Source organism: Antechinus flavipes, chromosome 2 (assembly GCF_016432865.1).
Source record: "Antechinus flavipes isolate AdamAnt ecotype Samford, QLD, Australia chromosome 2, AdamAnt_v2, whole genome shotgun sequence".
Classification (NCBI taxonomy): domain Eukaryota; kingdom Metazoa; phylum Chordata; class Mammalia; order Dasyuromorphia; family Dasyuridae; genus Antechinus; species Antechinus flavipes.
Window position 1 is genome coordinate 225,433,182 of NC_067399.1, and position 13,483 is coordinate 225,446,664.

Consider the following 13,483-nt stretch of genomic DNA (forward strand, 5'->3'; position numbering starts at 1 on the left):
GTTCCATAGGAAGAGAAGTTGACTCTCTATCACACTCAAGCTCATTTTCTTTCCAGTGGATTCAAAGCCAAGTAAAATGACAAGGCTACATGCTAGTTTGGGTCTCTGAGGTAAACTGATCTGTTATGCTGAAGTTTCACATACATCAACCCAGGTTTGTATATCTTCTGAAGAAAGTCCAGGCCATAGGTTAGCACTGAGTCTATAAGTCTGTATAGATCGCAAGGTAAAGGTAGAATTTTCGGAGAAGGAGGAGAATTGTTTTGATTGCTTATGAATTTCTGTGAATCTTTTATGTAATGTCTGCATTTTCCATAGGATGAAATAAAAAATATCCTGTAAAAATTATAGTCTTTTCCCAAGTGCTTATAAAGGCACTAAAGACTCTTCTACTTTCATATATGGAGAATGATACATGAGCTATATTCTGAGATTTTTCATAGTAAACTTATAATGGAAGGCTAATAAAATAAGTCTAATAGTTTTGAGGCAGCTTCCTCTAAGATAAGATTTCATGTAAGCTCAAGAGATGATATACATAGCACACATAGATTCCCTATATATGCTTTTTCATGTTTCTTTTCATCTTTCCAAGATATCCATCCCATTAAATTCTTATTCTGGACTACTTTCTCTCTCTTTTTCTAGACCTTCCGATGGCCAGTTGGCAGTAACATCGATGGCAATGAGATGCTGGAGATCCAGGTATTCAACTACAGCAAAGTCTTCAGCAATAAGTAAGTGCATTCAAGTATGGGAAAGGAAGATTCATGGAGGGAAATGATGGACCCTATAATTACTTGGAGTTTAGAATCAGGGATAACAGAATTCCTGGGCTTTCTTTTCTAAAGGAGTCTTTACCTATGGCAAAATTAACAAGTAGTTTTCCTCATGTGATTTCTCAGGCTTGACTACAACTTGATATTGTTATAATCAAGGTGTGCTGTAAATGTTTGAGAACCTCTTTCTGAGAGGGAAAATGCATTCAGGACATACTTTTAATTTGAATTTGTGTTACTAAACATTTTCTCTATTACTTTCTTAAGTCTAGATAATCAATAAAGCCTAAATTTGTAGTGTTCATCAATTTTCAAGATATAAATGCTCACACTCAAAATTTAACAATGGGTTTTTGCAAGCCAGTAAATAATTCAAAGATACCTTCTCTCTGTGTAGCTTAATAAATGCTTTTAAGTAATAAATAGCTAGTTGGTAAATTAACCTTGGCTCATTCACTTCAAAGATACCCTTGCTGACTCCCTTAATTAAAATAAAGGCATACCTTTAGCCATGACCTAGTCATGATTGAGATGCCCTATGTGTGTGAGAAAAAGTGACAGAGATTCAGATACAGCCACAGATACAGAGAGGTTCCAAATCACTTTCTCAGAGACATTTGGTGGCTGAAAGAAAAAAAACCTGAGTTGTGTAATTAGAGGAACTGCCTTCAAATTCAGATTCAAGCAATCAATTCACTTCCCTATACCATAATTTCCTTGTCTCTAAAAAGAGATGGCCCTCAAGGTCCCTTTCTATTCAGATTATATGGTCTTTAAAATTTTAATTTTTTAATGACGACTAAATTCATCATACAAATAACACACTGTAAAGTCTGCGAGGTAGTATTATATATGGAAAGATCAGGGCATTATTAGTTGATTAAAAGAAAAGAAGTGAAGAAAGTGAAATGAAGAACATGAAAGATCAGATTAATCAACTGTTTATATTCAAAAGTTCAAAGGATCATCATAGGCACAGAGCTGGAAGAGAATTTAGAGACCATTTAGTCCAGCTCCCTCATTTTATAACTATAGAAAATAAGGTTCAGGGAAATCTTATGACTTATCCATATCATGCAGTTGATATGTGACAGAACCAGTATGTGAATTCAGGTCTTCCCAATTTCCTGACTTGAATTCAAATCTTGCTTGGACACAACTTTTTGTGTGACTGTGGGCAAGTCCATTAATCTCACACAATCTGTTTTCCCATCTGGAAAATGAGGATAAAAATAGCACCTCTCCCTAATGTCAAAGCTCAGATGAGATAATTTGCACATTTTAAATTGCCATGTAAATGTTGACAATTATTATCATTATTATGATTATTATTACTCTACATTCAGTACTCTATCCACTATACCACCATCCATTTTTAAAAACAATGACTAAACTTGGCTGTTTTCTGCAATGACATGATTCAGATCAATTCCAATAGATTTGTGATGGAGAAAGCCATCTGCACCTAGAGAAAGGACTGTGGGGACTGAATGTGGATCATGACATAGTATCTTTGCCTTTTTTTGTTATTGTTCACTTGCTTTTTTTTCTTTCTCGTGTTTTTCCTTTTTGATCTGATCTTTCTTGTGCAGCATGATAAATGTGAAAATACATAGAATTGCAGATATTTAATGTATTTTACTTGCTGTCTACGGGAAAGAGATGGGAGGAAGGGAAGAAAAAAATTTGGAACACAAGGTTTTGCAAGGCTGAATGTCGAAAACTATCTTTGCATGTACTTTGAAAATAAAAAGCTATTATTTAAAATAAAATAAAACAATTCCTAAGTCTTTAAAAGTAAAACTAGCTCCCATAAAAGCTTAAATAATTAAATATGGAACTTCATTATTCATTCTAAAATGTCATCAAGATGGAAGATACCCAGGGGACAAACAATTGTGTGTCCTCCTTCAGAAGGGCACTTTCAGACTTTCTTTTCTTCTCTTCACCTCCACCAGGAGCAGCCAGAGGAGGCTGTGGGCAGTAAGAAAATGAAAGGAAATCCAAAAATGGGCTTCATGGGTGAAAGGGTTGTCCATGCAGAGGGGAGGGTTAGTTGATAAATATCTAAGAGAAGAACTCTCCAATTTGCCTTGGGCAGCAAGAGAGCAGGAGGGAAGGAAGAGAGGGATTTTCTTGGCAGAGATAATGGAGTGATTTTCTTCTATAGCTCATTTCATAGTTGAAGAAACTGAGGCAAAAAAAGCTTAAGTGACTTGCCTAGCATTGCCTAGGTCACTACTAAGTGTCTGAGCTTGGATTTGAACTCGGGAAGATGTCTTTGAAACCAGAGGATTTGGATTCAAATTTTACTCCAGATTCCAGCAGCTATGTGATTTTAGGCAAGGCACTTAATTACTCTAGCCCTATTTCTTTAGCTGCAAAATGGGGTGGATGGGGGTGGAGGAAAGAGAGCAAAAATGATTTTCAAAATCCCTTCCTGCTCTTAACCTAAGATCCTCTATCATTCTAACCACCACAAAATGCTATGACCTCATCTTTCAATGGGAACCTCAGTTTCCCCATCTGCAAAATGAGGACAGTGATAACACCTGTAGTATCTCACAGACTTTGGTGTAGTAATCAAAAAGCATAATGAATATAAAGTGCTTTTTTAAACTTTAAAGCACTATGTAAAAGTTAGTTATAATTTATCACTTTATGTAGGGCATGTGCTGGACTCATAAAGAAATACAAACTACCTAATTTATGGTCTCTTGGAGCTTACAATGTAGTAAAGAAGGAAGTTCCAAATATCAGATAATACACAATATTACATGATAAGTGCATTTTAAGAGTTCCAAGAACAAAATGCTTTGAAGATGTCCAAGAGGCTCCAAGATCCCTCCTCCCCATCCCAGGCTCCCCATTGAGATTGCCAATGGTCCCTGAATAATGCAAGGGCTCCAAGAGTTTGGCAATCATACTCAACCTGGCCCAAGATACCTGATGCCCTCATCCAGGGGAAAATACTTGAATTATTCAAGGCTATCTCAGTGCCTGGTAGGGACTTCTTTGTGGCTACTCTGCATTCCCACCTGTTGCCTCAGACTTCACTTATTCCAAGGCTAATTAGCTGGGAATGCAATCTGGGTCACATAGACAAGCCAACCCTCCCTCTGGATAGGGAACTCCAAGTAGGAGATTTTGGTTTAGACTCTGGCATCCAGACTAAAGTAAGGGTGGGACCAATTTGAGGGACACTCCTGGCAATATTTTCAAACATTGCAGCAGCCTCACTACAAAATTTGACTAAATAAAGGCATCAAGTCAGGACACTAGAAAGGTATCTTAAAGTAATAAAATAATTCTGGCTTTCAAGAATGAAAATAATAAACACATCTATGTAGCATTGTAAATTTTGAAGGGACTTTATGCATACTATCTTAATTATTTCAACTTCCAATCCCTCCTATTCTCTCTCTCACTGGTATATTTCTCCTTCATTGCTGTCTTTTCTTTTTGGAATAAGAAGCCAGTTCTAGTCCCAGCTTTGACACTTACTACCTAAATGGCATTAAAGAAGTCATTTATTCTGAGCCTCAATATTTTCATCTGCACAATGGGAATGATTCCTGCCCCAGTAGTTAATAATATTTTGTAAGGATCAAATGAGGTCATCCATTAAGTTGGTAAGTGCCATGCAAGTGAGCTACTAGCCGTTCTTCTTTAGCAAAGCCTTTGTTTATATGTTTAAGTAGTCATGATGAGGTTTAGGTTTTGGGGTTCCCTTCTGTCAGGGAACCAAATGATAAGGTCTAGATTTAGGGAGATTAGGGTTCCTAGTAGTCAGGGAGTTAAATGATAAGGTCTAGTGACAGGTGTAGGGTTCAGGGAACCAAATGGAGAGGTTTGGCTCCCCTGCACCCCTGGGGATTTAGTGCAAGGGTAGGAAGTCTTAGGAACCCCCTTCTGGCGGCACAGATATCTTTTGTAAAGGAATTTACAAACCCGAAAAAACTAGATTGGTAAAAGAGGTTGATTATAGGCATTGGGAAGTAAAATTTCTAGTAGAGAAATCCTGACAGAGAGACATAAAATCTCATTAGGAAAATAGGTGAGGATAAAGAGAGGGTGACAGTGGAAAAGAATATTATTCCAGTGGGCAGAGACTCCCTTGGCATAGTATGGCATAGCATAGCATGGCATGGCATGTTAGGACTTCTGCAAAGAAATGAGTTTTTAATTGCCATTTTTATAAGGAAGTCTTTGGCTACATTCCAAGGCCTGCTCCCCCTCCTCATAAAGCTGGTGGGGGGAGTTGGAATTGAATAGAAAATCTTCATTTGAATAGGGTTGGTATCTCCAGCTCCACAGCCCCACCCAGACAACAGAATGAAACTGCTTGTCCTTAGGTGGGACAATGATTCAAAGAAAATTTGTCCTTCAAGGAGTTTTAGAGTTTTGGGGTCCCTTCTTCAGTCAGAATCTTACAATAACAGAGATATTAGAAATCACCTGATCTAACCTTCATTTAATGGAGGAAGTTAAGTTCTTCAACCAAAGACCAAAAAATAACAGAATAGGCTCAAGCCAAGTCCTCATATTTTTCCTTATGCTACATGGTCTCAATAGTTCTTTCCATTTCCATTTGCATTTTCCAAAGGATATATATCCTTTCCCCACATACATTCACCCACCTTTCCTAGATTTTCCTAATAACCCCACCAAATTCTTAACTCTGTTAATGACCCCCAATCCCCCAAAAGTTCCCAATAACCTAATAATCTATCTGAATTTACTAAAAATGCTTATTAAAATAGAATCTGGAAAAAAATAAAGAAAATAGAAACCAAAGTGAAAGGAGGGAGGAAGAGTATAGAATAATATTTTCAAGAGGGTAATTCCCCTAGGACCATTGTAATTGTTTACATTTACACATCTGTAACTCTTCCTCAGACCTAGCTTTTTGAAGGGTTAAAAGTACTTTCTTCCCAACATCATTGAGATAAATAGTTCAAATATTATCACCTCCATTGTGCAGATAAGGATAATAAGGCTCAGAGCTTTTGGTGACATTGTTCAGTTGTTTTAGTCATGTCTAACTCTTCATGGCCCCATTTGAGTTTTGCCATTTCCTTCAGAAATTTTACAGATAAGGAAACTGAGGCAAATAGAATTAAGTGACTTGCCCAGGACCACATAGCTAGTGTCTGAAACCAGATTTGAACTAAAAAAAAAGGCATTTTATCCACTATACTATTTATTTGTCCTTCAGTGACTTACCTAGAGTCATAGAGAGCTAGAGCTAGAAAATGGTGGTAACATTTAAGCCCAGTTTTTCTGATTACAAGATGCTCTTATTGTAGACACACTCTTTTGTCTATGATAGTCCTTACTACTGGCTTTGTAAAGTAGGAGTTTTAGCAAGTGTAATGCTTTTATTTGTTCTCCTTCAAACCTCTGATATGATAGAAATGTGCCAGGTATCCATGAGGATATCATGGAGACTTATTACCTGTGTTACCTTAAGGTAGTCAAAGTTGCTTTACCTAGAAATACAGGTAAATAAGTGTCCTTATCTGTAAAGTGAGAAGATTAGATTAGATGGCCTCAAGGGGCCAAGCCAGCCTTCAGTCTACGATTCTGTGACAAACACATTGCCTAGGGGCAACTCTCCCAGAGTCTATAATCTAACAGAAACTCAGGCAGATGAATATGCACATACAACATGATCCCACACTGTCTGTAAGACAAATGGATATGTGCTCAAACCCAAGTCCTCCAATTTTCTTTAGGCTACCTTACCTCAATAGTTCTTACTTTACCACTTTGCACCGGCATTTCCCAAATCGTTAATTTTCCAAGGGATGAATTTTCTTTTCTCTTTGCCCATATATCCACCCACCTTTCCCAGGGTTTCCCAGTGCCCACACAAACACTCCTAACTCTATTATGTCCCAGCCCCAACAAAAATGAATTGATTTTGATGTTCTTTCTTTGATCCTTTCTTTGATCCTGGAGATTTATGTAATTCTCAAAGAATGAGGGAGCTCCTCTGAGCATGTGCAGGAAAAAAGCTCTATGCTGTCACCTGGTGGTGTCCAACTGCATCTCACCATCCCTTCCTTGCCCACCTGGGGCTACTCACTACCTGTATTTCTGGTTTTCTTCAAGGAAGAAGGGTCTGATAGATGATCTTCTAAGAGAAATAGATGCTGCTCTTCTGCAGCTATGTAGTGTTTTCTTTGGAGTATGAGTCAGTGTTGTACACTAGAAAGTAAAGCTTCTAACACAGTTGCTACCTATTGTAGCAATAAAAGTCAAAATTTCTTCATATCAAAACTCCATGTCAACATGTTTCTTTAATTATAATAATTCTCATTTCTCTAGCATTTTGCTATTTACAAACATTTCCCTTATAAAACTTGTCAGATAGACACAAAGCTCATTATCTCCATTTCTTCGGATGAAAAAACCTGAGATCCAGAGAAGTTGTTTTATGCCCAAGGCCACACAGTTTAGTAAATGATAGAAGCAGTTTTCAAACCGAGGTCTTCCTGAATCCAAGTCAGCTCTGTAGCCACTATTCCACACTGTCTCTCTTACTATTATTGTTTTACATGTGAGGAAAATGAAGAAGAAACAGGTAACCCAACTTGTCTATAGTCATACCATTGGTGTCAAGAGCCAGGCCCCAAACCCGGGCCTTCTGATTTCAGATCTAGGACTTATTTTCTGTGTACCCTACTCTTTCCCAAAATGAAATCTTCAATTTCAAGAATGATTCCTCTTGCAGAGTCATGAGGTAGGAAGGGGATTGGTGAATGTGGGGAAAGTGGTCTTGGAGCCATCCCTCCAATATGGATTATGTCCACATTTCCTAACTCAGGAACTTTTTTAATACAAGTGAAATCACTTTAAGGAAATGTTAAATGCAGCCTTGAAGAGCATGTCAGTCAACCAATACTCATTGAATTGAATTGAATGAAATTGAATATCACTCAGTCTTGTGCTTACATGTGTGAAGCAGCTGGTGACACAATGGAGAGAGCGCTGGGCCTGTAATCAAGAAGGTCCTAATTCAAATTTGACCTCAGAGACATTAGCTGTGTGATTCAGGGCAAGTCATTTAAACTCTGCCTAAGTTTCCTCAACTCTAAAATAGAGATAATAATAGCACCTCCCTCCCAGGGTTGTTGTGAGAATCAAATGAGATATTTGGAAAGCCTTTTGCTGTACGTGGCACATAGTAGGGCCTATATAAATGCTTATTCCTATTCCCTTCCCATAGACACTGGACTCAGAATCAGGGGAATGAGTGGTTTGAATCCCACCTCACATTCATCTCACAGTCATCTCACAACAAGTTGTGTAACTCAAATGAAATCCTTGATTTAGAGCAGGAAGATTATCTAGTCCAACCCTTGCTCACTATCCAATCCTCCTTGCTGCCTTTAGGATCTTTGGGACCTTCTGCATGGTCTGTACTTCCCTAAGAACTATTTGGGGTCTGATAGCCACTGGGCTCTGTATCCATGACCCTTACTCATCATTCAATCCTTCTTGCTGTCTCCAGGATCATCGGGACCTTCCGCATGGTACTGCAGCAGGTAGTAGAAGAGGGCTACCTGGAAGTGACAGACACTCTGATAGATGATAACAACTCTACTATCAAGGTATGTGCCTTCCTACTGCCTGCCCTTCTTTTTCATTTGCAGATCATGGATAGATAACAGAAAAGCCACCTTGGGAGTTTATGGGTTTGCATGTGTTACCTCATTGGTAAAATGAGAGTATTGAACCAAATCAATCAATCAATCAATCAGCATTTACTGGTGTCAGTCTGGAGCGCAAGCATCTTCTCATCCTGTGCAGTTCTAGGTGGCACAGTAGGTAGAATATTGGGACTGGACTGAAGTCAGGAAAACCTGACCTAAAATCCAATCTCAGATAATACTAGTTGTAGAACCCCGGGCAAGTTATTTAACCTCATTTGCCTCAGATTCCTCATCTGTAAAATGGAGATAATAATAGAATCTTATCATCTCTCTCACTCCCTCTCTCTTTCTGTCTGTCTCTGTCCTTATCCCACATCTCTCAATCCCACATCAGCTGTTGCCTATTTAGCATCCACTCCTGGATATCCCACTGTCTAAAACAGAACTCACTGTGTTTCTCCCTCAACTCTTGCTTTATCCAAACTTTTTTATTTCTCTAGAGGGTGCCAACATTCTTCCCAAGTTCACATCATTGGAGCCAATCTCACTCCTCCCTCTCCAATGGTTGATAAATCTAGTCTCTGTTATTTATCTCATCTCCCCTCCCACACAGTCGTTACCCTTATCTTCTTTCCCACCCTGTTGAAACTGCTTCCTTGTTAATCTCCCCGCTGCCCATTTGCTCCAATCCATCCTCCACACAATCTCCAAATAATGTTCCTAGCACAAGTGATGCCATATTTTCCATGTGATTAGGAAACTACAATAGTCCCCTATGGACTTTGGAATTAAATACAAATTCCTCAGCTTGGAATTTCCTCAATCCGGCTCCAGTATTCCTTTCTAGGATTATTACCTGTGACTCCTTTTCATAAACTCTATGCTCTAGAAAACTGGCCTATTGCTATTCCCTAAAACAGACACTCCATCTTCCATGACAATTTCTTGCGTAGTCTGGCGTATACAACTCTACCTTTCATCCTCCTTAGCTTTCCTCAAGGCTCAGCTCATGATCCATCTCCCATAAGAAGCCTTTTCTGATCCTCTAAGCTATGGATTCTTGCTCTCTCCTCAAATTCCCTGCATATACTTATTTGTTGTTTCCCCTTCTTCCTCCCCCCATCCCTCTCAGTAAAATGTAGCTCTGTGAGAGAAGTGCCTGACACAATATACTTTACACAATTTAAGCATTTAATGAAGGCTTTTTGATGAGACTCTGACCCCAAGTTGAATGCTATTTCCAGCAGAATCATAAATGTAGAGCTGTGAATTGACCTTAGAGAGGGCTAAGTCCAAGCCCTTCGTTTTAAGGATGAGAAAATTGAGATGGAAAGAGGTGGGCTACCTATCTCCCACTGTCCTACTCACCCAATTCTATCCACTGTGGGTTACTAAGAGGTCATCACCAAGGATCTATAAAAAGATCCATGCAGCTTTCTTGCCTTTTCCCCCAGTTAGTGGCAACATGGAGAGATGGCTAAAGTGCTGGGTCAGAGAGATCTGACTTCCAAATTCTGACTTGAACACTTATTGGTTAAGGGTCAGATAACTTCTCTAGAATTTACTTAATAAGTTATACAGTTAGCTAAGGTCAGAACAATCTGCATTCAAATCTGGCTTCAGATCTTTACTAGATGTGTCACCCTGAACTGTGTCTCAGTTTTCTCATCTATAAAATGGAGATAATAATAGCATCTTTCTCCCAGGGTTATTGTGAGGACAAAGTGAGATAATACTTGTAAGATGTTTTGTGAAACAAGTACTATATAAATGTTAGTTATTATTAGTGAGACACAGAAGGTGGCAATCTGATGGATCAAGTTCCTACTTCCAATATCCTTTCCATATTGATTTTTAGATGGAGGGTTGTAAATACTGATTTGCAAGGTTGGCCTGAGGAGAATTCATGCAGTCATTGAACCATCATTGATGGGGAGCCGAGTTTTAAAAATCATTCTTGGAAACTGAGAGAATGTCCAGTTCAGCTTGCAAGGTGCCTCAGCTCTCTGAGGCATATCATGAGGGGACCACAGGTTCTGCCTCTTTCATTGTTGGTTCTCCCAGCTTCCAGGTGTTCACATCCTACCCCGCATCCTCTTATTTATAGACGAGCATATGTGTGGAGGTCCGGTACCAGGCAGCTGATGGCACCGTGGGCTCCTGGAATGAGGGCGAGTTCCTGGGGGATGACTCTCTACAAGGGGAAGAGAAGGACAGCCAAGAGACAGATGGCCTGCTCCCAGGTTCCCACCGTGGTTCCCGTCAGCCTGGGGAGAAGAGTTTTCGAAGGTAATAAGAAGGCGGCTGTGCTATGATGGGGGCTTTCCAATATGTGCACGGGGTGGCTCCCTGGCTACCCAAATGACGCCAAGAATTGGGCATCCCTACTGATCCCCTTCCCTGGAGGAGGCACATGCCAGTGTGTAATTGCATTGGTAGCATCTCTTGTGGATAGAAGAGAACCTAGGTTCGAAATGCCCTCAGATTCCCTCACGCTCTTAAATGGTATAGAGGCAACTGTTGTCATTAGTCCTTCATTGTCAAAGATGACCATGGCATAGGGAGGGGTTTCCATGGTATGCACGGGAATTGGATTTAAGTGAGGGAGGGCGGGGCAAGGTCACCTGCCTCACTTTCTCCCAGAGCCATCTGGGTCCAGGGGCCAGATAACAATTAGGATACTTAAAGATGGCATCAGATGTAGTGGGAGAATTTGGCTTTTTAAAGCTAAGTAAAGCCCCTTTTTTAAGTGATTAAGGATAGGTAAAATTGAGGCAAAGGATGGCCTATTTTATCTAGTCAACAACAACAAAAAATCAGTCTGAATAGGAAGACCCTTAGAATTTCTGGCCAAAACAGAAACAATTGTTATTTACACTTACTCAATTCCAACACTTCCCTTACCGTCTTGGCTCTTTTACTTATAAGGTGTATGACCTTGGGTGAATGACCCTCTTTGAACTTCAGTAGCCATGCCCATAAAATAGGAACATTAATGCCCACCTTAACTATCAGAACTGTTGCAAAGCTTAGATGAAATAATGTAAGCAAAGAATTTCACAAGCTAAACAGCTACATACATATTATTGTTGGAGGCACTTGAGAAGAGATGAACAAGAGCAAGACAGTTCCACATCGACAATTTCAATCTTCAAAAATCAACTGAAAATTGTGTGCCTTACAGGAAGTGAATTGGCCAAAAGAGGGCAGGAGTCTCACAGAAAAAAGTTAATTTTCTCCCTTACCCTGAATTTAGAAGCGATTCTAGATTTGCTTTCCCAATATGGAAAGTTGGGCACTGGGACCTTAAGTGCCCCAAGCCACAACAGGAATGTGTGAGTAGGAAAGGAAGAGACAACTTATGGTTTCCAGAATTGGGATAAGTCTTTGCTTCAGGCTTCTTCTTGGGCAGAACCATTTCCCAGGTACTTCCTGTCCACTCAAAAAAAAGAAAATCACCCAACTCTAGAAACAAAACAACGAACCCTGCTTATGGAAGAGTAGTACTTTCTATAGTGCTTAGGACAACCTTACCAAAGTTTTCAAAAATCATTCACTTTATTTAAAAAATCCTCTTTTCCTTGGTTAAATCTCCAGGGTCTCTTCCTAGTCATCTCATTTCTTCTATTCTCCTTACACCATTAGTCTAAGATCCAGTAAGATCCAGCAAATATTTATTACATTAAAATTAAATTTTAAAAAAATTTTAAAATTAAATTAAAAATTAAAAAAAATTAAATTTAAATTAAATTTAAAATTAAAAAAAAAAAAAAAACCAACCCAGGACTTGCTTTTGAGGAATTTGCCTATAGTGAATAAATAGTGATTTCCCAGAAAGGGAAAGTAAAAAACTCCTATAAAATATTTTTCCCCAAAATTAAAAAAAATTTAAAAATTAAAAAAAGCCACATTAGGACCATGTCTGATGTCCACTAGTACCAGTCCATGGGCACTCTCTATTATCAGATTAATCTGGGCCTCTACTTCCTTTGTACTCAAATTCAGAATTGCCTTTTCCTTTTAAAAGCAATACAGGAGTTGAGAGAAGAAAGGATGCAAGGATGAGGATGACAGGGCAGAGAACACTAGCCGTGAGTGAGAAGTCAGTGTTTTCATTGTAATTCTACTCCTGCTCCAATCTGGAATGGTTTTCCCTAAAAGACAGTCCTATAACCTGTAGGCTGTGTATGAAGAAGGTGTGATTCCTGATTGGCTGTGAGACTACTAAGATGAAGACCTTGTGTACTTGTGAAAGTGGCCAAGTGAAAGTAGGCAAAGGCAAAGAGGCTACTGGAAGATATTGCTGCCTCTTTCTCAAACTTCTCTTCTGAAGTTGCTCTACATCCTTTGCCCCCTTATTGGGGTGCTGAGTGCCTTTGGCTCAGAGGCCTCTTAGTCAATCAGGAGTCACACCTTCCTCTTCATAGGCAATCACAGAGTTGTACTTCAAGGAAAATTGCTTCAGACTTGAATGAAAATAGGGTTACCAATGTTAATTAGCAGAGACCTCTTCCAACAAAGTTAGGGCATTAGCTGACTACTTGCCACTGGACTAGCTGGAAGGCAAAGGGCAAATTCAAAGGTCAGAAATATCTACAGAGACCCCAAAGAATCAGAGTAGCCCCAAGTAACTTGCTAAAACCCTAACTAGCCTTGACTTTTCTTCAGGGAAAGGAAGAAACTATCTGCAAAAATAAAATTTTCATAAAACAATACTTAAAAAGCAAAAGGAACTTCAGAATTCTGCCATGAAAGATGAAATAAAGGAAGGAAAAAAAAAGTCCTACTTTAAAGTTCATTCTTAGAGGTAATGAGATGTGAAGGGAAAGTATTTTGCATCTTCTGAATTCCCCCTTCTACATCTGATAACTGGCACCCACTGAATATACCGTTAAATACACTGTTTCTTCAGTTTTAAAATTATCTTTAAGGTCTCTCCCGTGTCTAGATCTCTGATCTTATGATTTTATGGCAACTTCATGACATCTCTAAGAGGTCACCAAAAGAGTATCTTAATCTTCAAATATTATGAATCAATTAATT

At 39.0% G+C, this 13,483-nt stretch overlaps 1 protein-coding gene across 5 annotated transcripts in view; it reads left to right on the plus strand.

Moving 5' to 3' along the window:
• Positions 1-13,483, plus strand: part of OTOF (otoferlin) — a 171,374-nt gene that overhangs the window by 48,316 nt on the left and 109,575 nt on the right. For all 5 annotated transcript variants that reach the window (XM_051976329.1, XM_051976326.1, XM_051976328.1 and 2 more), the window contains exons 3-5: positions 649-737; positions 8,299-8,398; positions 10,548-10,729. In XM_051976329.1, coding sequence (XP_051832289.1) covers positions 649-737; positions 8,299-8,398; positions 10,548-10,729 — 371 coding nt within the window. The remainder of the gene's footprint in view (positions 1-648; positions 738-8,298; positions 8,399-10,547; positions 10,730-13,483) is intronic.